This window comes from Pongo pygmaeus, chromosome 6 (genome assembly GCF_028885625.2).
Source record: "Pongo pygmaeus isolate AG05252 chromosome 6, NHGRI_mPonPyg2-v2.0_pri, whole genome shotgun sequence".
In the NCBI taxonomy this organism is placed as follows: domain Eukaryota; kingdom Metazoa; phylum Chordata; class Mammalia; order Primates; family Hominidae; genus Pongo; species Pongo pygmaeus.
In genome coordinates, this window is record NC_072379.2 from 123,682,389 (window position 1) to 123,702,161 (window position 19,773).

At 37.6% G+C, this 19,773-nt stretch overlaps 1 protein-coding gene across 1 annotated transcript; it reads right to left on the minus strand.

Annotated features, from left to right (window-relative positions):
• Positions 1–4,501: 4,501 nt before the first annotated feature.
• On the minus strand, positions 4,502–18,070 carry LOC129041295 (uncharacterized protein encoded by LINC03043). The gene is made up of 4 exons (XM_054496750.1): positions 17,804–18,070; positions 15,060–15,116; positions 9,226–9,299; positions 4,502–4,771 (listed from the first exon to the last, which is right to left on the minus strand). Exons 1-4 carry the CDS (start codon positions 17,882–17,884, stop codon positions 4,711–4,713), a joined length of 273 nt encoding a protein of 90 aa, XP_054352725.1. The 5' UTR covers positions 17,885–18,070; the 3' UTR covers positions 4,502–4,710.
• Positions 18,071–19,773: the final 1,703 nt, after the last annotated feature.

The following is a 19,773-nucleotide window of genomic DNA, read 5'->3' on the forward strand; positions in this document are numbered from 1 at the left end:
ACCACCACCAAGGAAGCCCTACAGAATGCCCTACAGGAGTGCAGTGGGTGAATGGAGGTGCAGGAAATGAATCTGAACCAAATCCATCCCTTGTCTTGGCTTCTTCCTACCACTCAGCTTTTTTTTTTTTTAATTTTTATTTCTTTCTCACTGCATTCTAGCTTCCTTTGCATCTCAAATACATGATAAAATATGCCTGCCAACACCCTTTTCATTTATGCATTAACAATCAGCTGTTACAAGGACAAATAGGCTGAGTTCTCTTTTTTTTTAGTTTCAGTATCCTAGGCAGGAACGTGACATAGTCAGATGAGCATACCTGAACTTTTAAACGTGGCTGGAGGGAATGTGCAACCTGCAGTAGTAGACAGCTTCCACAGACACTGCACAATTATATTATGCAGAGAGGTGAGTTCATAGAAGCAGGAATGGTGAGATTTCCAAGTATGAGAAAGGGTTCTGGACAGAAAAAGTTATGGGTGTTCACTTCATTGACACACAAGATTGTAATGACTGAAAGGTAATGGATGTAAAATCAAAGGGCATAGTGACATGCAGGTGTTGCTCAGTGAGTTACTGTTGTTGAATTGATTTTAGTCTCTTGAAAAGTGTAAAGTACTCACGAGGACCCCCTTGTTTTGTCTTACTACGGCCATGACTACCTCCACTCATCCCCCAGGCACACTCACTTTTCTGGGAGGTACAACTACTCCAACAGTTTATTGACATAATACTGGCTCTGTCAAATTGATCAAAGCTTGAGCAATTAGTCCCATACCTGGAACTCCTCCAATTGGAACAAAAACATAAAGAGGGTGCACAGAGTAGCTTCAGTTTAAATATGACATGGGAGCTATTGGTAGATACGTTTCCAGTGAGGATAAAGGCACATAGAAAAGCAACTTGTAACCTGGAAGACAAATGAAGGAGACTCAGAAAAATAAACCAGCGAGTTCCGGAACATAGTTCTGTGCCTGAAATCCAGCTGTCACTCAGTGCTTGGAGTCCATAAGATACTCTAGTGCTTTGTCACTAAGGTTGAGTTGCTGTTCAGTTACTTGCAATCAAATCTGTCATTACAAATACTCCCTGCCCAGAAACCTTATTACACTTTTATCTACTCAAATTCCCTAACTTTTATGAAAAAGTTGTACACATCATCACTGTGAAGACTTACAATCAACATGCTAAACCTAGTAGAATGACTACAGGTAGAACCCTAAACAATATCAGAGTTTTGCATAAAAATTGTTAACTATTCTAGATCTTGGATTTTTAACTGTGTAAGATTATATAGTGTGTCCACAACCCACCGAAGTTTTTATACATTGAAAGATTTCCTCTCTAGCCCTATAAAGCAGAGGAAGTAAGAAGGGGAACCAAGTCATCTCGCTTTCACACCTTTACCCAGTAAATTATCAGAGATCAGTTTGAAGGACAGCCCTTCTGTGACACTGTTATGGGAAACTGAATCATTTCTGCCCCTTTTTCCTTGAATGCCCTTGAGGGCCATACACAAAATAAGGGGATCTGTAACTTAGGCTTTCATCTCTGGAGAACAGTTTTACCTGACTCTAGCACAAAACGGAAGGTGGGAGGAGAAGGCATTTCTCCTCTTAAGGCTTGAGATGAAGAGAAATGAAACAAGTCCAGTATTTAAGAAAGACTTGGAGATCACATTAAAGAAAGAAAAATAATTGGAAACAGTCAATCAAAAAGTGTCTAATATGTGCCATCTTCATGTAGCATTGGGCTGGGTGCCTGACAAAGCAAACTGAGCCAAGGCGGTTCTTAACTTTAACTTGTATAATCTAAAATTAAGCTTCAACATTATAGGCAGGGCTTTGGGGCAACATGACACAAGATATTTTTATTTCTACAAGTTCTGAAATTCTTTTTACTTCATGTGCCATTTTTCAAAAGCAATCCAGAGTTTTGTTTTTTGAGGTCATTTTATTGCTATCCCGTAATTGCTTATACAGAAATTCCTATAATTTTAAATTGTTACTGGGAAATACACTTAGAGAATGTTAGAAAGCTGCCATTTTAATCGAAGAAATATATTTGGAAAGAAAACATCTCCTCAGACCATTACAGCATACTGTTCACTTAGACCATAATGACTATATTTTAATCAGGTACCTGTAAATATTATAATATTGAGAAAAGGCCTGGGTTCTAATCCTGACTCTTTCATTAATTACCTGGAAGGGTTAGAGACATCTCTATTCTTTTTGTACTCACATATCCTCATTTGAAAATGGCTAAGGCACTGTTAAATAATATTATATTCCAAAACATAATAAATATTTTTCACATTCACATGATTTCCATATTAGTGATTCACATTCTTTACATTGTTCATACAAAAAAATCTCTCTTTTGTACAGAGGGTTTATGCAACTGAAGGAAATCTGGAAACTCTAGCTATAGGTCCAACACTGGTACTAATATTCATGAGTTATAACAAGAATAACTCATTATAAGGGCATACTGTCCTATTTTTATGTGATATATGCAGTATTAGCTAAAAACATGGACTGTGTTTAAAAACTATTGTGTTGTAAGTGGTCCTTGCATAAGAGAGCATTATGGAAATAGAATGATTAAATATTTATAGTGATTTTCCAGGTGGTGCATTGTGTGTGTGTGTATGTATGTGTTTTATTTTCAATTTCTTATAATAAACATGTTATTCTTAAAATAAGCGACATGTAAATTTTAAAAGAATACTGTTCAGTTAGAATTAACCAAACTATTGGATTCATTAATCCTCTTCCTTCCACCCAGAACACATGGACTGCCAAAGGGCTGCCCAGTCACTGACAGGCTATTCCATAGGAGACTCAGGCATTTCTGCTTCCAACCCTCTCCTTGAGTGGTGTTGCTTATCAGAGTCAAAATCAGTTGTGTCTGCTTCTTTACCTGTGAAAGTCACTTGTACTTGTCTTGATAATTATGCAAATTAATTAACATTATATTAAAAAGTGATGAGATGTGATTATGAAAATAGTCATTTCTTTAAACGTTTCAGAAAGATTTGATTTTTAAAATGTTAAGTTAGATGTAAGAAAACTATAAAATGTTATGATAAAAAGTTAAAAATGCTTATGCTTTTAGATTGCTTTATTAAGTGTTAAGTTCTTAACTTGAGTGAAACTCAAACTGGAAATGTAAATGATATGTTATAGGTGTGTGGTTTATGCAAAAAAGAAGGTAAGGACCTTCATTCAGGAAATAGAACTCATGTTATTGGCCTCATCCCAAAAGCTTGGTGAATAAATGAACATTTATATATTTTGGATTAAAATAAGTATTTAAGGTATATATTAACTTTTCAATGATTCCTTACTTTCACTGCTGTTTAATTCTGTAACCAAATGCAGATTCTAATCGAGTTAGATAAGAGAAGTCCAATTATAACTATTCATTTACAAGCCCCAGTGTTAATCATCCTGTGGCCCCTTTCCTACTATCTCTTATACTTGAATTTCAAACCCTTTCCTGCCAAATATTTATTTTACAATCAACCGTACTTAGATACCCTTTGAACTTAAAACCTGAAAGAAAACAGTCTGAAAACAATTATCTTAGAAGTTCCCATAACAAATCAGCCTTTAATCCTGACTATTATTCTAGGCACTCTTATTTGTATAAGGAATTCCTTTTTTGGTCAAGTCTATACATTCACCCAGGTTTGTGGCCCCATGCAGAGTCTAGGATTATTACTCTGGTTTATAGCTTTAGAAAATTTTATAAAACAACAACAACACAACGTCTTCACCAAATTATGTAAAGTGTTACTATTTCCCATAACGGTTTGTGGGGAAAAAAGTATACATACATATAACTATTTTAGCACTTACTAATTTAGCAAATATTTACCTGCTATCTGTTATGCAAAAAACAGTGAGGTGTACTTGCATATTTACAAAAATAGAGCTATTCTATAAGGAAGCTTGATATGTCTATTGTCCTAGCTCTAGGAAAGATTTCTTTTGATGATTTTATTTTTATTTTTATTATTTTTTTTTTTTTTTGAGACGGAGTCTCTCTCTGTTACCTAGGCTGGAGTGCAGTGGCACAATCTTGGCTCACTGCAACCTCTGCCTCCCAGGTTCAAGCGATTCTCCTGCCTCAGCCTCCCAAGTAGCTGGGATTACAGGTACATGCTGCCACGCCCGGCTAATTTTTTGTATTTTAATAGAGACAGGGTCTCACCATGTTGCTCACATTGGTTTCGAACTTTTGAGCTCAGGCAATCCACCTGCCTCAGCCTCCCAAAGTGCTGGGATTACAGGCGTGAGCCACCACGCCCGGCTCTTTTGATGATTTTAAACCAATATGTATGAAATAGGCTATGTAAAAAGGGAAGTGAACTCTAATGGTACAGCTTAGAAAAATCCTCAGATAAAAGCATTTTTCCCAGAAAAACGAAAGCAAATTATTTAATTTTTAAAAGATGGCCAAGAAAGACAAAAAGAAAATCAAAATGCTAAGGGAAATTCTCAGTATTTAGGTTAAAGGTTATTTTAATCTACAGTTAATATCTCAAAAATTCTTCATGATTTTCTACTAAAGTTGGTACATTGAAACAATGCCTGACATATTTTCTCACTATATGTCTTTAACAATGCATGTTGCTAATGACAGCATTTGCTCATGAGCCTTCCCTGCAAGAGAGATAAAGCCCCTGGGGTGGAGAATTTTCTACAACAGCAGACCTGCCATAGCTGATCTGTCAGGGTGAGTCAGACAGGCATTCTGCTCCCTAAGGATGACAAGAACACAAATAAAAATAAAAGAAAATGCAAACATTTTCATAAAATGCATTTAGCAAATTAGTAGCTGCCCTAAGGAATTCAAAGCAAGGGCAGAAACTATTAGCACTTCATTCACAAAAATCTTTTGATTTTAATATTTCAAACAAATAAATTAAACCATGTATTATGTCTTCTGATAGTTCAACTGCACAAATATATATTGTGGAAACTTGGCCAACATTACAATGATTTCATTCACACACAGCTCATGCTCATTTTTCATTTTTTTGATACAAATATTTGTCAATCTCTACTACTGCAAGGCACAGTGCTAGGCACTGGGGAATGCAATGATGAGCAGAAACCAACAAGGACTGTATCTCTATCCTGCGGAGCCCACACAGTTTAATGAGGATGGGGAGGCAGGCATACTAATTAAAAGTTCCTATAAGCACATGAGGAATTGCAGTGGGCACAGATTTGAAGGAGAGATATGTGGTGCCTAGAATCTATGATTGGAGTATTTTAACTAAACCAGAAATTGAAAACAACTTATATAAAGAAGTTCTGAAGGACCCTTAGATATTAACTAAGCAGGGAGGGGAAAAGTTATTGTGAGCAGAGGAAACACCCATGTCCTAAGGCATGGTGGCAGGAAAGGGTATGATCAGTTGAGGGGGCTGAAAAGAGGCCATTGTGGCTAACACAGAGAGTGCCAAGGCACTGTGGCATGAATGGGGCTGAAGACATGGGGGATCCGCATCCTAAAGGGCCTCAGAGGCATGATACAGAGTCTGTCTCTACCCTGAGAGAGAAATAAAGTCAATGAAGCATTTAAAGGGCATGTTTCTGCATGTGTGTCTGCTTGTGGGGGTGTCATGCTGTTTGAGAGACATGACATGATCAGATTTGTTTTTATTCTTTATTAAATCATCTCTTAATTTTACCAACAGACAGCTATCCTGTTAACAGTTTCTGCACATGGTAAGAGTACTGGGATTGAATATAAAGTGGTTTTACATCTAGACTGTGTAAAGTACAAATAAGTCTACATAAAAAAACACTCACAAGTTTTGCATTTTTTTAATGTAACACAACGCAACTGAATGGCTTTTTAAAATGTACAATTTGTATTCAGAGATAGTATAATTTGCTATTCTTAACATGAAGAGAATCAAGGAAAACCGCCTTCCTATTAAAACCAATTAAATATTTGAATCACCTTTAAGCATGTATATTACACTCTTGTTCCTGATCAATATAATGAGTAAAATATTCTGTACCCGCCAGTATTAGTTACATGCAAAGAAGAATAGTCCCCCCCTTTATTCCCAGGAACTTAGGAATAGTAAATGCACAAGAGGTTAGAAATATAAAAATTCTGAATATATTCTGGGTGTAGCATGCTGAATAACGCACTGAATAATAACATATAGAATGACAATAACAATAACTTGCTGTTATGAGTGACTTTAGTAATAAAAAGAAATCAACTCATAGAATATTATCATTTCAAGTCAATCTGGTAATATAGTAATATATCTATAGAATTAGGGACAAAATTATACATGTCATAACATTCCGGTTTTTAACTGATTGAGTGCATGTTATGTGCTAGGTGTTCCCAACATTTCATATTATCTTTGTGAGCTAGTTGTTTGCAGGAGGGGAACTCACAGAGCTTGAAGCCCAGACCTGCTGAAGCCTGAGTGTGAGTAACAGAACCTCACTTCATCCCACCTCTATGTAAACACTCGAGAAGGTGCTAATTTTGTTTTGCAGTAGTTATTTGCACCTAGTGAGGAAGCAGGCATGTAGCCAGAATTTCCAGAACAGCCTAGCTGATACCATGAGAAAAAAAAAAAAACTAGAGAAAGGCAAAGGAAGCTTCTCCTACCTGATGGTATTCTTACTCCATTTAGGCAGTATCATCTGAAGCTACGTAATTTCACTGCAATGCTGAGGTCATATGAGAAGTCACAACTGCCTCTGAAACTTCACTGTGCTAACTCCTGTTTTATGTGTCTGTTCTCTGTTTTTTCTGCCTCTCTAAGTTTCCTAACCATTTGCCATTAAAATCTTATATCTTTCTGTTGACTGCATTCCCGTCCCATTGTGACAATATAGAAAGTATTACACTCATTTTATAAAAAAAGACACTGAAGCCCTAAGCGTAACAGTCACTCATCCAAATTAACCAGCAATAATATTGAGGTTCTAATAAACACAACTGTGCCCTTTGCATATGAAACTGTTAGGAAAGGGTAAGAAGGCTGAAGACACACTTACAGCGTGAAGAGAAACAAAAACCAATTCTATAAATGTGTAATCTTGACACTGTGTGGAGAAAATTTAGATTGTTTCTTTTGATGTTACACAAGAAAATCACATATGATAATATGAATATGTTTATTTTACCATCAAATAAGCTCTATGAATACAGGAAATGTGTCCATTTCATTCACCTATTTAAGGCCAGCGTCTAGCAGAGTCCTGTGTGTCATTGCCACTTAATACTTAAATTTTTAAATTTTCAAATGCATATTGATTTAAATTATTTCATTACTTCATTAAGGTGAAAAAAATGTGGTTTAGTTATTTGAGGAATATAAGTGATGTTTCTGTGAGGGTGTTTTGGATGAGACTGAAATCTAAATTGGTGGACTTTGATCAAAGCAGATTGCCCTCTGTGGGTGGGCCCCATCCAATCAGTTGAAGGTCTAAATAGAACAAAAGACTGCCCTTCCCAAGCAAGAGAGGATTCTGTCAGCAGACTGCCTTTAGATTTCAACTGCAATACCAGCTCTTCTCTAGACCTCCTGCCTGTTGGCCACCCGCTGCAGGTTTTGAACTTGCCAGCCTCTATAATTTAGTGAGCCAATTTTTCAAAGTAAATTTCTCTCTCTTTCTACACAACACATGCACACACACACACACACACACATACACAGCCTATTGGTTCTGTTTCTCTGGAGAACCCTGACATAATATAATTAGTATTAGCATAACTTTTTAAGGATAGGGGTATTTCAGTGTAAACAATCTTAAATGATATACAGACTATTAAGATGAGGTGGAAAGAACATGAAGTAGAAACATCACAGGGCCAAGTCTAAGATTTCTCTATTTATTTATTCATTCACTTCTTTATTCATTATATACTTTCTGAGCATCTATGATAACCCCAGACACTGTTCCAGGAGCTGAGGGTACAGTGGAGAAGGAGGTTGACCAGCTCCTTCCTCTTATGCTTGTTTAAAACTAGTGGAATAGATGAGCAATATATAAGTCAACAATTATATTAGTCAGAGTTCTCTAGAGAGACAGAACTAATAGGATATATGTATATATGAAGAGGAGTTTATTAAGGAATATTTACTCACACAATCACAAGGTAAAGTCCCACAATAGGCCCTCTGCAAGCTGAGGAGCAAGGACGCCAGTCCGAGTCCCAAAACCTCAAAAATAGGCTAGCTGACAGTGCAGCCTTCAGTCTGAGGCCAAAGGCCCAAGAGCCCCTGGCAAACCACTGGTGTAAGTCCAAGAGTCCAAAAGCTAAAGAACTTGAAGTCTAATGTTCAAGGGCAGGAAGCATCCAGCACAGGAGAAAGATGAAGGCTGGAAGACTCAGCAAGTCAAGTCCTTTCAACTTCTGCCTGCTTTATTCTAGCCGTGCTGGCAGCTGATTAGCTGGTGCCCTTCCAGTTTGAGGGTGGGTCGGCCTCTCCCAGTCCACTGACTCAAATGTTAATCTCCTTTGGCAGCACACTCACAGACACACCCAGGATCAATACTTTGCATCCTTCAATCCAGTCAAGTCGATACTCAATATTAACCATCACAAGTAAACAGACAAGTTACTTTCAGAAGGTAAAGAAGAAATAAAACAGGCAGATACGATACAGAATTATTTAGATTGGGTAATCAAGGAAGGCTTCTCCAAAGAGATGACTTTTGAGTAGAAAGATGACTAGAAATAAGAAGCCAACCATGCCAAGATCTGGAGTCAGAGCATTTCAGGCAAAGGAAACAGCAAGTACTAAGGCCTAGAGGCAGGAGAGTATTTGCCCAGAGTACTTGAGACAAATTCCTTGGCCTCTCTGAGCCATGGTTCCTCATTTGTAAATTAATGGTGATGAGACATACTTAAAGAGTTGTTGTCAGAATGAGATAATATTTATAAGGTCTGAAGCACAACTATGGCATATAACAGAAACTTGAGAAATGGTCATTATTAAGGGAGTGTAGTAGAAAGGTATAATTTAAATTGGGAGTAGGGGAGCATACAGAAATGACTTTCAAGGAAATTTGAACTAAACTCTGAAGGATGAACCAGAGGAACCAGAGACTGTCAGATGGTGAAGGAGGAGAATATTCTAAGCAACATTAACAACACACATGTACATCATGCATGCACACACATGTGTGGTCATGCACACACACACATCACACCTATCCTTACTTCACTGTGGTTTTGTTGCTGGTGAGCAGGTACAGATTCTTGACTTCACCACACAAAAGAACTTGAGAGCGAGCCTAAAGTAAGAGTAAGCAAAGTTTAGTTATTGCAAAGCAAAAGTGCATTCTGAGAGGCAGAGCAAGCTACTCAGAGGCAGACAGCAGCTAGTGCCTCAAAGGAATTCCTTTTATGGGAGCTGTACATACATTTTCATAAAATACAACCCGGGAGGGTCAAATATGCAAAGGCAGACCTGCAGCTGGAGCATGCGCTTAGCTGTAACACACATCGCATGTATCATGCCCTAACACAAATCATGTGTATCATTAGCATATAAAATCTCCACCTAGGGGTGCTTTTTTTAATTATTAAAATAAGGAAAAATTTACTAAAAGCTAAACCTTGATTCTAGCTGCATATGCAGGACACCAGAGAAGTCCCTGGCCACCTCCTTTCCTTTCTCCTCCCCCTTCCCTTCCCCCAAGGCAGGAATTTGTACCTAATAGCTTCTTGGGCTTTTGGTGCTGATTGGTTGGAGAATGGGGAAATTCCATCAGGAATAAGAAACTTGTTCTCTTTCCCAGGCCACACTGGATGTCAGGAACTTGTAACCATCTGGTTGGTGGTCTGCTGGTATCCTGTAGGACTGCTTACCTTGCAAAAGAGGTGCTGATGCACATGAGGATGCAAGGGATGTAGGGCTGTCTGTGGAGGGGCCCGTGGGGCTTCACACAAGGGGACAAGTCAGTATGGCCCCGATATGATTTGGCTCTGTGGCCCCAACCAAATCTCATCTTGAATTATAATCCCCACATATCAGAGGAGGGGCCTGGTGGGAAGTGATTGAATCATGGGAACTGATTTCCCCCTTGCTGTTCTCATGATAGTGAGTGAGTTCTCATGAGATCCTGTTGTTTAAAAGTGTGTGGCACTTCCCCTTTCTCTCTTTCTCTCCTGCTCCTCCATGATAAGACCTACTTGCTTCCCCTTTGCCTTCCACCATGATTGTAAGTTTCCTGAGGCCTCCCAGCCAGGCTTCCTGGACAGCCTGCAGAACTATGAGTCAATAAACCTCTTTTCTTCATCAATTACCCAGTCTCAGGTAGTTCTTTATAGCTGTGTGAAAATGAACTAATACAGCTCCCTAATCTTACTTATCCTGCCTCAGTTTGACTGTTGTTTTTAAATTAAAATCACCCTACTTTGAAATTAGAAAAAAACCACAAAATTTTATTAATTTACATACCAAATCTTTTAAAACTCATAGGTCTACTTTATATTGCTCGCAATGCAGGAAGAAAAAAGGAAAAAGGGAAAGTGAGAGAGAAAAATATAGAATATGAATGGCAGAGAGAAAAAGCCAAGAAACACACGGAGAACAATGATAGAGGAAGTAAGTGAATTAAGAGGCATTGAAGAAGGAAGAAGAGTGTTGACTTAGGGAGAGATGGAGATGACGGTAGAGGGAAGAAGTGGCCAAAAACGTAGAGGAGGAGGAAGCCGCAAAAGACACATCCCTGGACTCAGGAAATAAATCACCCAGTTGTCTGGAGCTGAGCAGACCAGGCAAAATGGCAGCATGCTAACCTTGAAAACATTCTGGAAAAAATTGCTTAATAAAATATATATATTAGTTTCTGAAAAAATTATCTTTGACATTCTGACTGAAGGAATTCATGTTCCTCATTCAATATGGAAATAAAACAAAATGTATTTCCATGTGACAGAAATATTTCTCACATAACAATTTTCTTCCTTTTAATTCAAGAAACCAGGAAGGAACTTTGCCATGAGAAAAATGGAAGAGAATTTTTACTGGCCTATCACTCATAAACTATTTTTCTTCCCCATTTCTTATCCTTTACTTTCTATTTCACCACACTGCCTTATCTGGTCATGTGTGTATGTATCTCTATCTATCTATCTATCTAATATATGCTTTCATTTTTCTTACTTTTCCCTCAAAACATACATGCCCTCTTCAATTATTTTGTGAATGTTAGAAATCTATTAAAACATACCATCATTGGCTGGGCGCGATGGCTCCCGCCTGTAATCCCAGCACTTTGGGAGGTCGAGGCGGGCAGATCACGAGGTCAGGAGATCGAGACCATCCTGGCTAACACGGTAAAACTCTGTCTCTACTAAACATATAAAAAATTAGCTGGGCATGGTGGCACGTGCCTGTAGCCCTAGTTGCTCAGGAGGCTGAGGCACGAGCATCGTTTTAACCAGGGAGGTGGAGGCTGCAGTGAGCTGAGATCATGCCACTGCACTCCAGCCTAGGTGACAGAGCGAGACTTCATCTCAAAAAAAAAAATCAAACAACAATAAAAAAATTATTATTTCAACATGATAACATATGTTTACTGATTATGTTTTTATTTATTCCTGAGAAAAATTAATGTGAACTGTTCATTTTATCACAACTCAATATCAACCCTGATTTTATTTTTAGCTCATTGCTGAAACTAAGAAATGTCCATTGACTTTCTGAAAGCAATAGCATAATGCTTCTACTTTTGTCATTAATGACAGTGATTGTGATAGATGAGCACCTCAAAGTTTCTGTGGGTAAACATAGAACTAACTCAGAAAATTGTTCTTTAAAAAAAATACCCACCTGTTATTAATATAGTCACTACGTAGTTACTCAGTCTTAAGACGGAGGAGTATGCAACCTCACTAACTATAACTGTTTACTAAAATAAATATTTCCATGCTATCCATAATGCTTTTAGTAAAAAAGGGAGGCTCACAACAATTGTAGTGCAAATTAAATCTGAATTTAAAAAACGCATAATTCTAATTGTTGAATTCCAGAAATAAATAGCCCAAATCATTCTTTTTTTTTTTTTTTTTTGTATTTTAGAACTCACGAGAGATATGTGCAGGAAGGGATCCAGAATCCAAAGTAAAGGTCCACCACATATTCACAGCTGTGGCATCTTCCACCTCCTAGAAACTTACCCAGGAGTAAAGGCTTTCCTAACTCAGCAGCCTTAATGACTTGCCCAGAGGAAGCTGGTCCAAAAGGCGCTCTCCAGGTTAGTGTAGTTTGTCCGTAAGCAGACTTCAGATTGTAGGCTGAGTGCATTTGGACGAGCTTACTAAATGGAAAGCCTTCCTTTTTTTTTTTTTTTTTTGAAGTTCTGAGTGGATGCTGTAACTTTAGTCTTCCTCCAAAACTATTTGGAATCTCTGAAAACCTTCATAAACTCAAGAAAGGACCTAACTATGTTTCTCATGGTCTCCAAACATAGCATTGCCAAGATGCTGCTTGAACTTGTAGGGTGTTTTCTCTGACTGGGCTGCCTTCTGGCACCTGATTTTTTTCTGCAAGATTAGTCCAGAATACTGTGGGGAAGAGCTCCCTCTCCTGCCTCGCAGAAGGTAATGCTACTGGATCAGATTGCCTGAGTAGGCTAACTGCTTCCAGAAGCCAAACTGTTTAATCTGATCACGTGAAGTTTGCACTTTAGTTTGGATAGATTTTTTTCTATATTTATAGTCCTTGATTTGTAATTCCAAGTTTTATATATAAACAAATGCATAATTAAAACATCCATTCTAGATTGCTTGTATAAACAAAATGTATAATTTGCACATTGACTACAGATTTTCTTCAGAAAAACAACAATTACTTCGTATGTGCTTTTGGAACTAATAGAAATCTGTTCAGCTGTGATTTATATGCACTTCCAAAGTGAGATTGCTACAGAGGAAATTGTGGCAGTTAATCAACATGCAAATGACATGTTTATGTATGACTTAAAATGAATTTTGACAGAAGTATGAATGCCAAATTTAAATCTTTAGCCTTGCAATGAAAATTACACAAACCACAGAAAGATCTGACTTACCTATAGAAATATTGAAGTTAAGAGTTTTAATTAATGCTTGCCAGATTAATACTTTTCACTTGTTGATAAGAGGTCAAATATGAAATAGAAAAATTCAAAATGCTAGAAGTAAAAAAACACTTTTTTACTCAAAACCTTTCCTGTCACCTTCATCTGCAACATGTTATATTACTCATTCTAGTATATAGTTTTTAGGCATGTCTTCAGAATTCAAATGAGTATATCTATGATATGGTTTGGCTTTGTGTCCCCACCGAAATCTCATCTTGAATTGTAATCCCATAATCCCTCGGCACTGTGGGAGGGACCCATGGGAGCTAATTGAATCGTGGGAGCGGTTTCCCCCATGCTGTTCTCGTGATAGTGAGGGAGCTCTCATGAGATCTGATGGTTTTATAAGCCTCTGACATTTCCCCTCCTGGCACTCATTCTCTCTCCTGCCACCCTCTGAAGAGATGCCTTCTGCCATGATTGTAGGTTTCCGGAGGCCTCCCTAGCCATGCAAAACTGTCAGTCAATTTCTTTTCCTAATAAATTACCCAGTCTCAGGTATTTCTTCAGAGCAGCGTGAGAACAGTCTAATACAATCTAAGTGGCCATACTGACAGAATTATTTTTCTCTGTTTATAAATATTTGAAGAAGTACTACAGTTTCTGAATCTCAAACATGAAAGTTCTTTTCACATTTATTAGGAACTTTACAAGGTTTTAAATAAAAGAAAGGAGTTGTTATGAAAAAGAATGAGATGAAAACAGAAACAAAAAAGTAATTAAAGCAATTCTCAGTAATGTCCCTCACCTGTGCTTTATTTAATTCTCACACTGAATTGGAAAATCCCCAAATTAATATGAATTAACATTTATTGAGTGTTCCACAAATGTTAGCTACTATTATCTACTAGGCACTGTGCTGATTGCATTACATTCCTTATCCCCTTTAAACTTCAAGACTTCAAGGAAATTTAAGCAAATTGAGGCCAAAAGAGTTAAATAACTTGACCAAACTCACACTGCCAGGAAGTGGTGGAGCTGTATTTTCAGCCAAGGTCTGGCTCCAGACCCCATGGTATTAACTGCTACCCTGTACATTTCAGACTAAATGATTTATTAACAACTATGATTTCTCTGACACTGCTTTGATATTTCTTTTTCTTTTTCTTTTTTTAGACGGAGTCTCGCTCTGTCGCCCAGGCTGGAGTGCAGTGGCGTGATCTCGGCTCACTGCAAGCTCCGCCTCCCAGGTTCACGCCATTCTTCTGCCTCAACCTCCCGAGTAGCTGGAACTAAAGGCGCCCGCCACTACGCCCGGATAATTTTTTTTGTATTTTTAGTAGAGACGGGGTTTCACCGTGTTAGCCAGGATGGTCTCGATCTCCCGACCTCGTGATCCGCCCGTCTCGGCCTCCCAAAGTGCTGGGATTACAGGCGTGAGCAACCGCGCCCGGCCGCTTTGCCATTTCTTGAGTACACTACTGGTTAATGAATTTTGTGTGGAACTGAAGTTAAGAGTTAACAGAGCCGGGATAGCATATAAAATGCCAACAAGAAAAGAGCCCCAAAAGGAGAAATACTAGCTTTTGATGTGAGAGACAACAGAGAGTCAAAAGAGGATAAGTAGAATGAAGACAAGTGAATTTGGTCAGATCTGGGCAGAGATTAACTTAAATGGCAAGGCTTCAGTATAGAGAATGGGATGGGTGTAAGAAAATTCTATATATATACATATGTATATGTATGTATATAATGTAGTTGTGAGGTGGAGAAGAAAAAAATAGTAATCAAAAAGGTGAAGGTGGAAAGAAGGAAAAGAGAAGAAAAAAGAGAGTAAAATGTATTTAGAATTTTCCACGGGATTAGCATTTTTATGTCACTGCATATAATTTTCATATTAACTGCCAAGCATATAATAACTTAGAATACTTTTTCTCATTTTTAAAGATGAAAGTACTAAACAACATTTTGGAGAAGACTTACCTGATAGAATTTGAAGAGCCAAGACTTGAACTCACATCCTTTGATTCCAATGCTGCCCTGTGGGTTTAAGCATAAGAGGGAGGGAACTATAGAGAGATATCCTAGATGATTTTGAATAGATATCATTTGGTTGCTATATTGAAAATATTTTGGATATTACTTATGGTTATGATACATATTTATTAAACAAAATGAAAAAAACATTTTCTAAAGTTTCCTCCTGTTTGTTGCATTCATTTTAAGACAAAAATATTTATACTTTTCTTGTTGTGAATTGGAATGCATTTTTATAATTCTGAAAATGAACTTTTTCATTTCTGTGTATACCATCGTAGAAAGTGAGAATTATGCTTGAAACAGAGTCTGTCAGGCATTGGTATAGATCCCTTTCTGCATCATTTGGGTCCAAAGGAAGAGGAAAAGGGATAAATCATGACCAGCTAAGAGATCCAATAAATTGGAGGAAATTAGGAGGTGCACACTTTTTGTTTGGAGATACAATTTTCTTTGTTTTGACTGACAGCCCAAAATTATCCAAGATAGGTGTGTGTGTGTGTGTGTGTGTGTGTGTGTGTGTGTGTGTGTGACCTGAAAACAGTAAGTCAGGAGTATGCACCATGATCATTGTGTCCTGGGCACCAGATAAGGTCCGATCTTCCCAGATGGTGAGCGCCAAGGGTTACATTGAGATCTCCGCTTATTCCCAGATACACTTGCTATGAGGTGGCAGGTTAAGTTTGGTCTTCTTTCGCTCCTCTTTTACTTGCTCTACATGGGGTAGAAATCTCCCAATGTTTGTGGAGAATGACTGTTACTATTTCATATTTAACTGCACTGGTAAAGAGTTTATTTTCCTTTAAAATTGTTTTTATTTTTGTTAAATAACCACTTTGTCATGTTAATGGCAATCTGCATAGAGGGAGTTAGATATGCGCTAATACTGTCATCTTAAATCTAAGTTAGTTTTGAGGGAACCATTATCACACATTTTGAATGAAGTTAACATCATTCAAAACTAACATATGTGGGAAATCCTTTAAGTGATTGTTTTTTGCAAATTTGCAAACCTAGAGTATATATCTCAAAATACTCTCAAGTACATAGCCTTGTATTCATGAAAGAATCAGATTTTAAGTGAGGGATTTTATTTTCCTTCAAATAAATGGATTTAATGTTTCTCTTAATTATGTGTCACAAATTGGACTAAAATCTCACAGGGCCTGCCTATACAGGAATCTAAACAATACCAGTTTGTAGAGTCCATGGTAATGTAAGAAAAATATTTTTTTCTTTTAGGTATTTATTCAAATAACATGCCATTCAAGGGATTCATTTTTAAGTCATTTAAATAATTTTAAGGAGGAAGTCAAATCCTATACAAACTAATAAATTATAAGCAAATATTTATGAAAGTTCATTTCACTGCCTATGGGAAGGTCACTCTTCCTCTCTTACTCGATTTGTTCTATACTACTAAGAAAGAAACACTGAAGTTCCCTGTGGATGGATAATCAGTATATGCCCACAAAGACTGGAAATCATGTTGTTTGGAGACATACATCTACAGCCTCACAACTAATCCAAAAGTCACAGACACACATTTGTTGATTGCACTTCCTTCCCTTTCTCAAGATTTCCATTTCTCATCTCTCCTTTGAACCCATTTTCTTCTTTTCTGTTCCTCATCTCCACATGTTTCTTTGGTCTATTTAGTTTTTTCTTCAGGTAATCTCTCAGTTTTTCAAGCATCTTTATTGTGTATTTTTCTGTTAGTCTCTCTTCCCTTTTATATAATCTGACATTCATTCTTTCTCTTTTTTGCCTATTATATTATCTGCCATTTCTATCTCTTATTAAATCAAACTAAATATGGCCTGAGAAGGACTCCATACTTGATATTTGCATCCTTGTGGATGAACTGCAACCTAACTGAATAGGTAGACAAGATTGAAAACTTAAGAGTATGCCCTGTAATAATCACTGAGTCTTGGCCAATCCCAGCAGCCATATTTCAACCAGTTATACACTGCCGAGCATTCAAACTGTGTTCAATAAGGCAAATGCCAAGCCGTAACCAATCCAGCTGTTTCTGTACCTCACTGTAGATTTCTATACCTCATTTTACTTTTTTTGCCTATAAATTTGTTCCGGCCTTGAGGGACCCCTGGAGTCTCTCTGAATCTGCAGTGATTCTGGGGGCTTCTTGATTCATGAATCGTTCATTGCTCGATTAAACTCCTTTACATTGAATGTGGCTGAAGTTTTTCTTTTAATACTCCTATCCTTATTGTCCCCATTCTCTCCTTTATAATTTCAACCACCCACTTTATCCCTCTCCTCTTTCCCCCAAGGATAAAGCACTCCCGTAATTCCACTTTACCTCCCATGATAAGTATATTCCACTGTTGTTCTTTTCTTTGTTTGTTTTTGGTTTTGCTTTGGCAATTCTCTTTCTTTCCCAAGGAATAGAAAACATTTAATTCAGAAACAACATTCAAATTATCATTTGCTCTAGTAAGTATGATTGGCATTTGTTAACTTTAAATAAAAGGATATTTTAACCATATAAATGCATTTTTATATATATATATATGTATTCTAGAGCAGAGCTCTCAGTCTTGTTGCTGATGAGAAGCATTTTGTTCTCCATTATACAATGTACTCTTTCTCTGAGACACACATCATGCTTCCTTGACACAAGCCAGCCTTCTCTTTATCGCCATTGTCTTAGTTTCTGATCATACCTCCATGTTTGTCAAAGAGTAGATTTCTGCTTCATCCTGCGTGATTTCAGGAGCCTTGGTACAAACCCTCTCTGCTCCCATTACTTCCAGTGACTTTCACCATCACTCTCAGGAAGCCCTCTCTCAGAAGCGGATTTCCGCCTGCTTCACTTCAGCGTCTCTCAAGTTGGATACCCAGCATGGTCCTCCTACTGAAACAAGAGTGCCAGCTTTACCAACAGAAAATCTTTTTACATGCCTAGCTGATTTGGCTCAAAATTGAGGAGCAGAGAGCCCAACTCTGAAGTGAAAGCAGAAACTCTGAAGTGAAAGCAGAAACACTGGGCAGTAAATGACAAAATTAGCTTTGCTCTCAGTGGTTTCTGACAACCCCATGGCAGGACTGGGGTGGAAGGAGGAAGGAGATAAAGCCTAAAACCTTAATACAGCTTGGACCCCAGAGTACTAAGCCATCGGAGCAAAGGTGAATGAGAAGTAAATCCTCTCCTTTAGAAAGGGATCAAAAAGAAATATGTCTGTCCAGAACTTGGTGCCTCCTTAGAGAATTTATAACCATTAGCAAGGTTTCTCGTGAGTCTTTAGTTCAAATTTTCACCATTTTTCTTGTCTGAAGAAAGTTTGAGGGGAAATTTTAAGTTAAGTTAGTCCTGGCTTTAGTTTTCTAAAAATAGAACTTCAAGATATTGAAAAGATAAACCTTAAAATGAAGAAACCCAGAGAAAGGATTATACAGTAGATTTGTATAGCTGAAAAGAGAATGATTGAATCTGCAGGAAAAGAAATTATCCAGAATGTGAAAGCACAAGTAGGAAAAGTAAATGACAGAGTAAATGAAATATGCAGCTATTCAAAGTTCCAGAAAGAATAGCAGAGACATTGGAAGAGATGATGGCTAAAGCTTTTCCAGAACTGTTAAGGGACATCGGTATTTAAATTCAGGAAGCTCAATGAATCCCAAGCTGAAAACAATTAATTAACACCTAAAACCATTACAAGGAAATTGCAGGGGCCCCTAAGGGCAAAGAAATTATAAGCTATAATTTTTTGCTGTCAATGATGTCACTGTCTGCAGTCGGGTAGAAGACCCTGAATTTCCCATTTTACAGCATTTATTTTTGGAATGAGAGGCCCTCATGACTATTGTGTCTGTAAATCCTGGTTTGCCTCTCCATCCCACTTTCATTTCCCCATACCACTCGTTAATAGAAAGACTAACTCCTGCAAACCTATAATTTCATTCTGGCTCCAGTGAAGTCCTGAAAATCCAGAATCTCAAATACAGCAGTCTATCTAAAACAGGGTGGAAACTCAACATCTCTCCTTCCCAACGCTGCTCTTTGTGATCCTCTAACTTTACTTTTCAATCTTTGGTGCTTGTCTGTGTCCATTGCATATTTAGCTGACCTCTCAGCACATGCCTCGTTTTTGTTTCTCTTTTGGACCCAAAGGATCATCATTTCTATGAAGCAAAAACGAGACACAAAACTGTACAGGTAGAATGACATTTACCTCCACTCGGCACATACACACACACACACACACACAGGCACACACACTTGCACACATTTCCAAAGGGCTGTTAATGTTAGGATAGGAGAAACCACTGGTAGGACATCAGAAGAACTGGAATTTAAAGGAATAATAAAGTGATGAATCAGCAGAGGTTAACTCAGGTAAAGAGATGTCAAAGATGTAACTTGGGTAAGAGCAACTACTCTACTAATGAGCTTCCATCTGGGAGATGTCAGAAGAATGTCACTGAAGGAAATTTTTCTGTTTCTTCTGAGTAACAGACAAGTTCTTTTAGTATGATATCATTTAGTCTATACAAACTTCTATTCCTTCTTAACCCTCTCATGAATTGACCTCCTGGTAATTCTCATTCACTGAAAGCTTGAGGATCTGATTTGCAGTTTTCATCTCTGCCTCAATCTTCATTTTACAATTCAAAAAAAGTGGAAATCTCGTGC

Excerpts from the sequence above, each read along its gene's own strand:
- LOC129041295 (XM_054496750.1), bottom strand. The coding sequence starts at position 17,884 with ATGGGAGCAGAGAGGGTTTGTACCAAGGCTCCTGAAATCACGCAGGAT. Across the intron at positions 15,117-17,803 it reads ACTCTTTGACAAACATGGAG|GGCAGCATTGGAATCAAAGG; the intron begins GTATGATCAGAA and ends TTAAACCCACAG. Across the intron at positions 9,300-15,059 it reads GGCTCTTCAAATTCTATCAG|GCTCGCTCTCAAGTTCTTTT; the intron begins GTAAGTCTTCTC and ends CTCTTACTTTAG.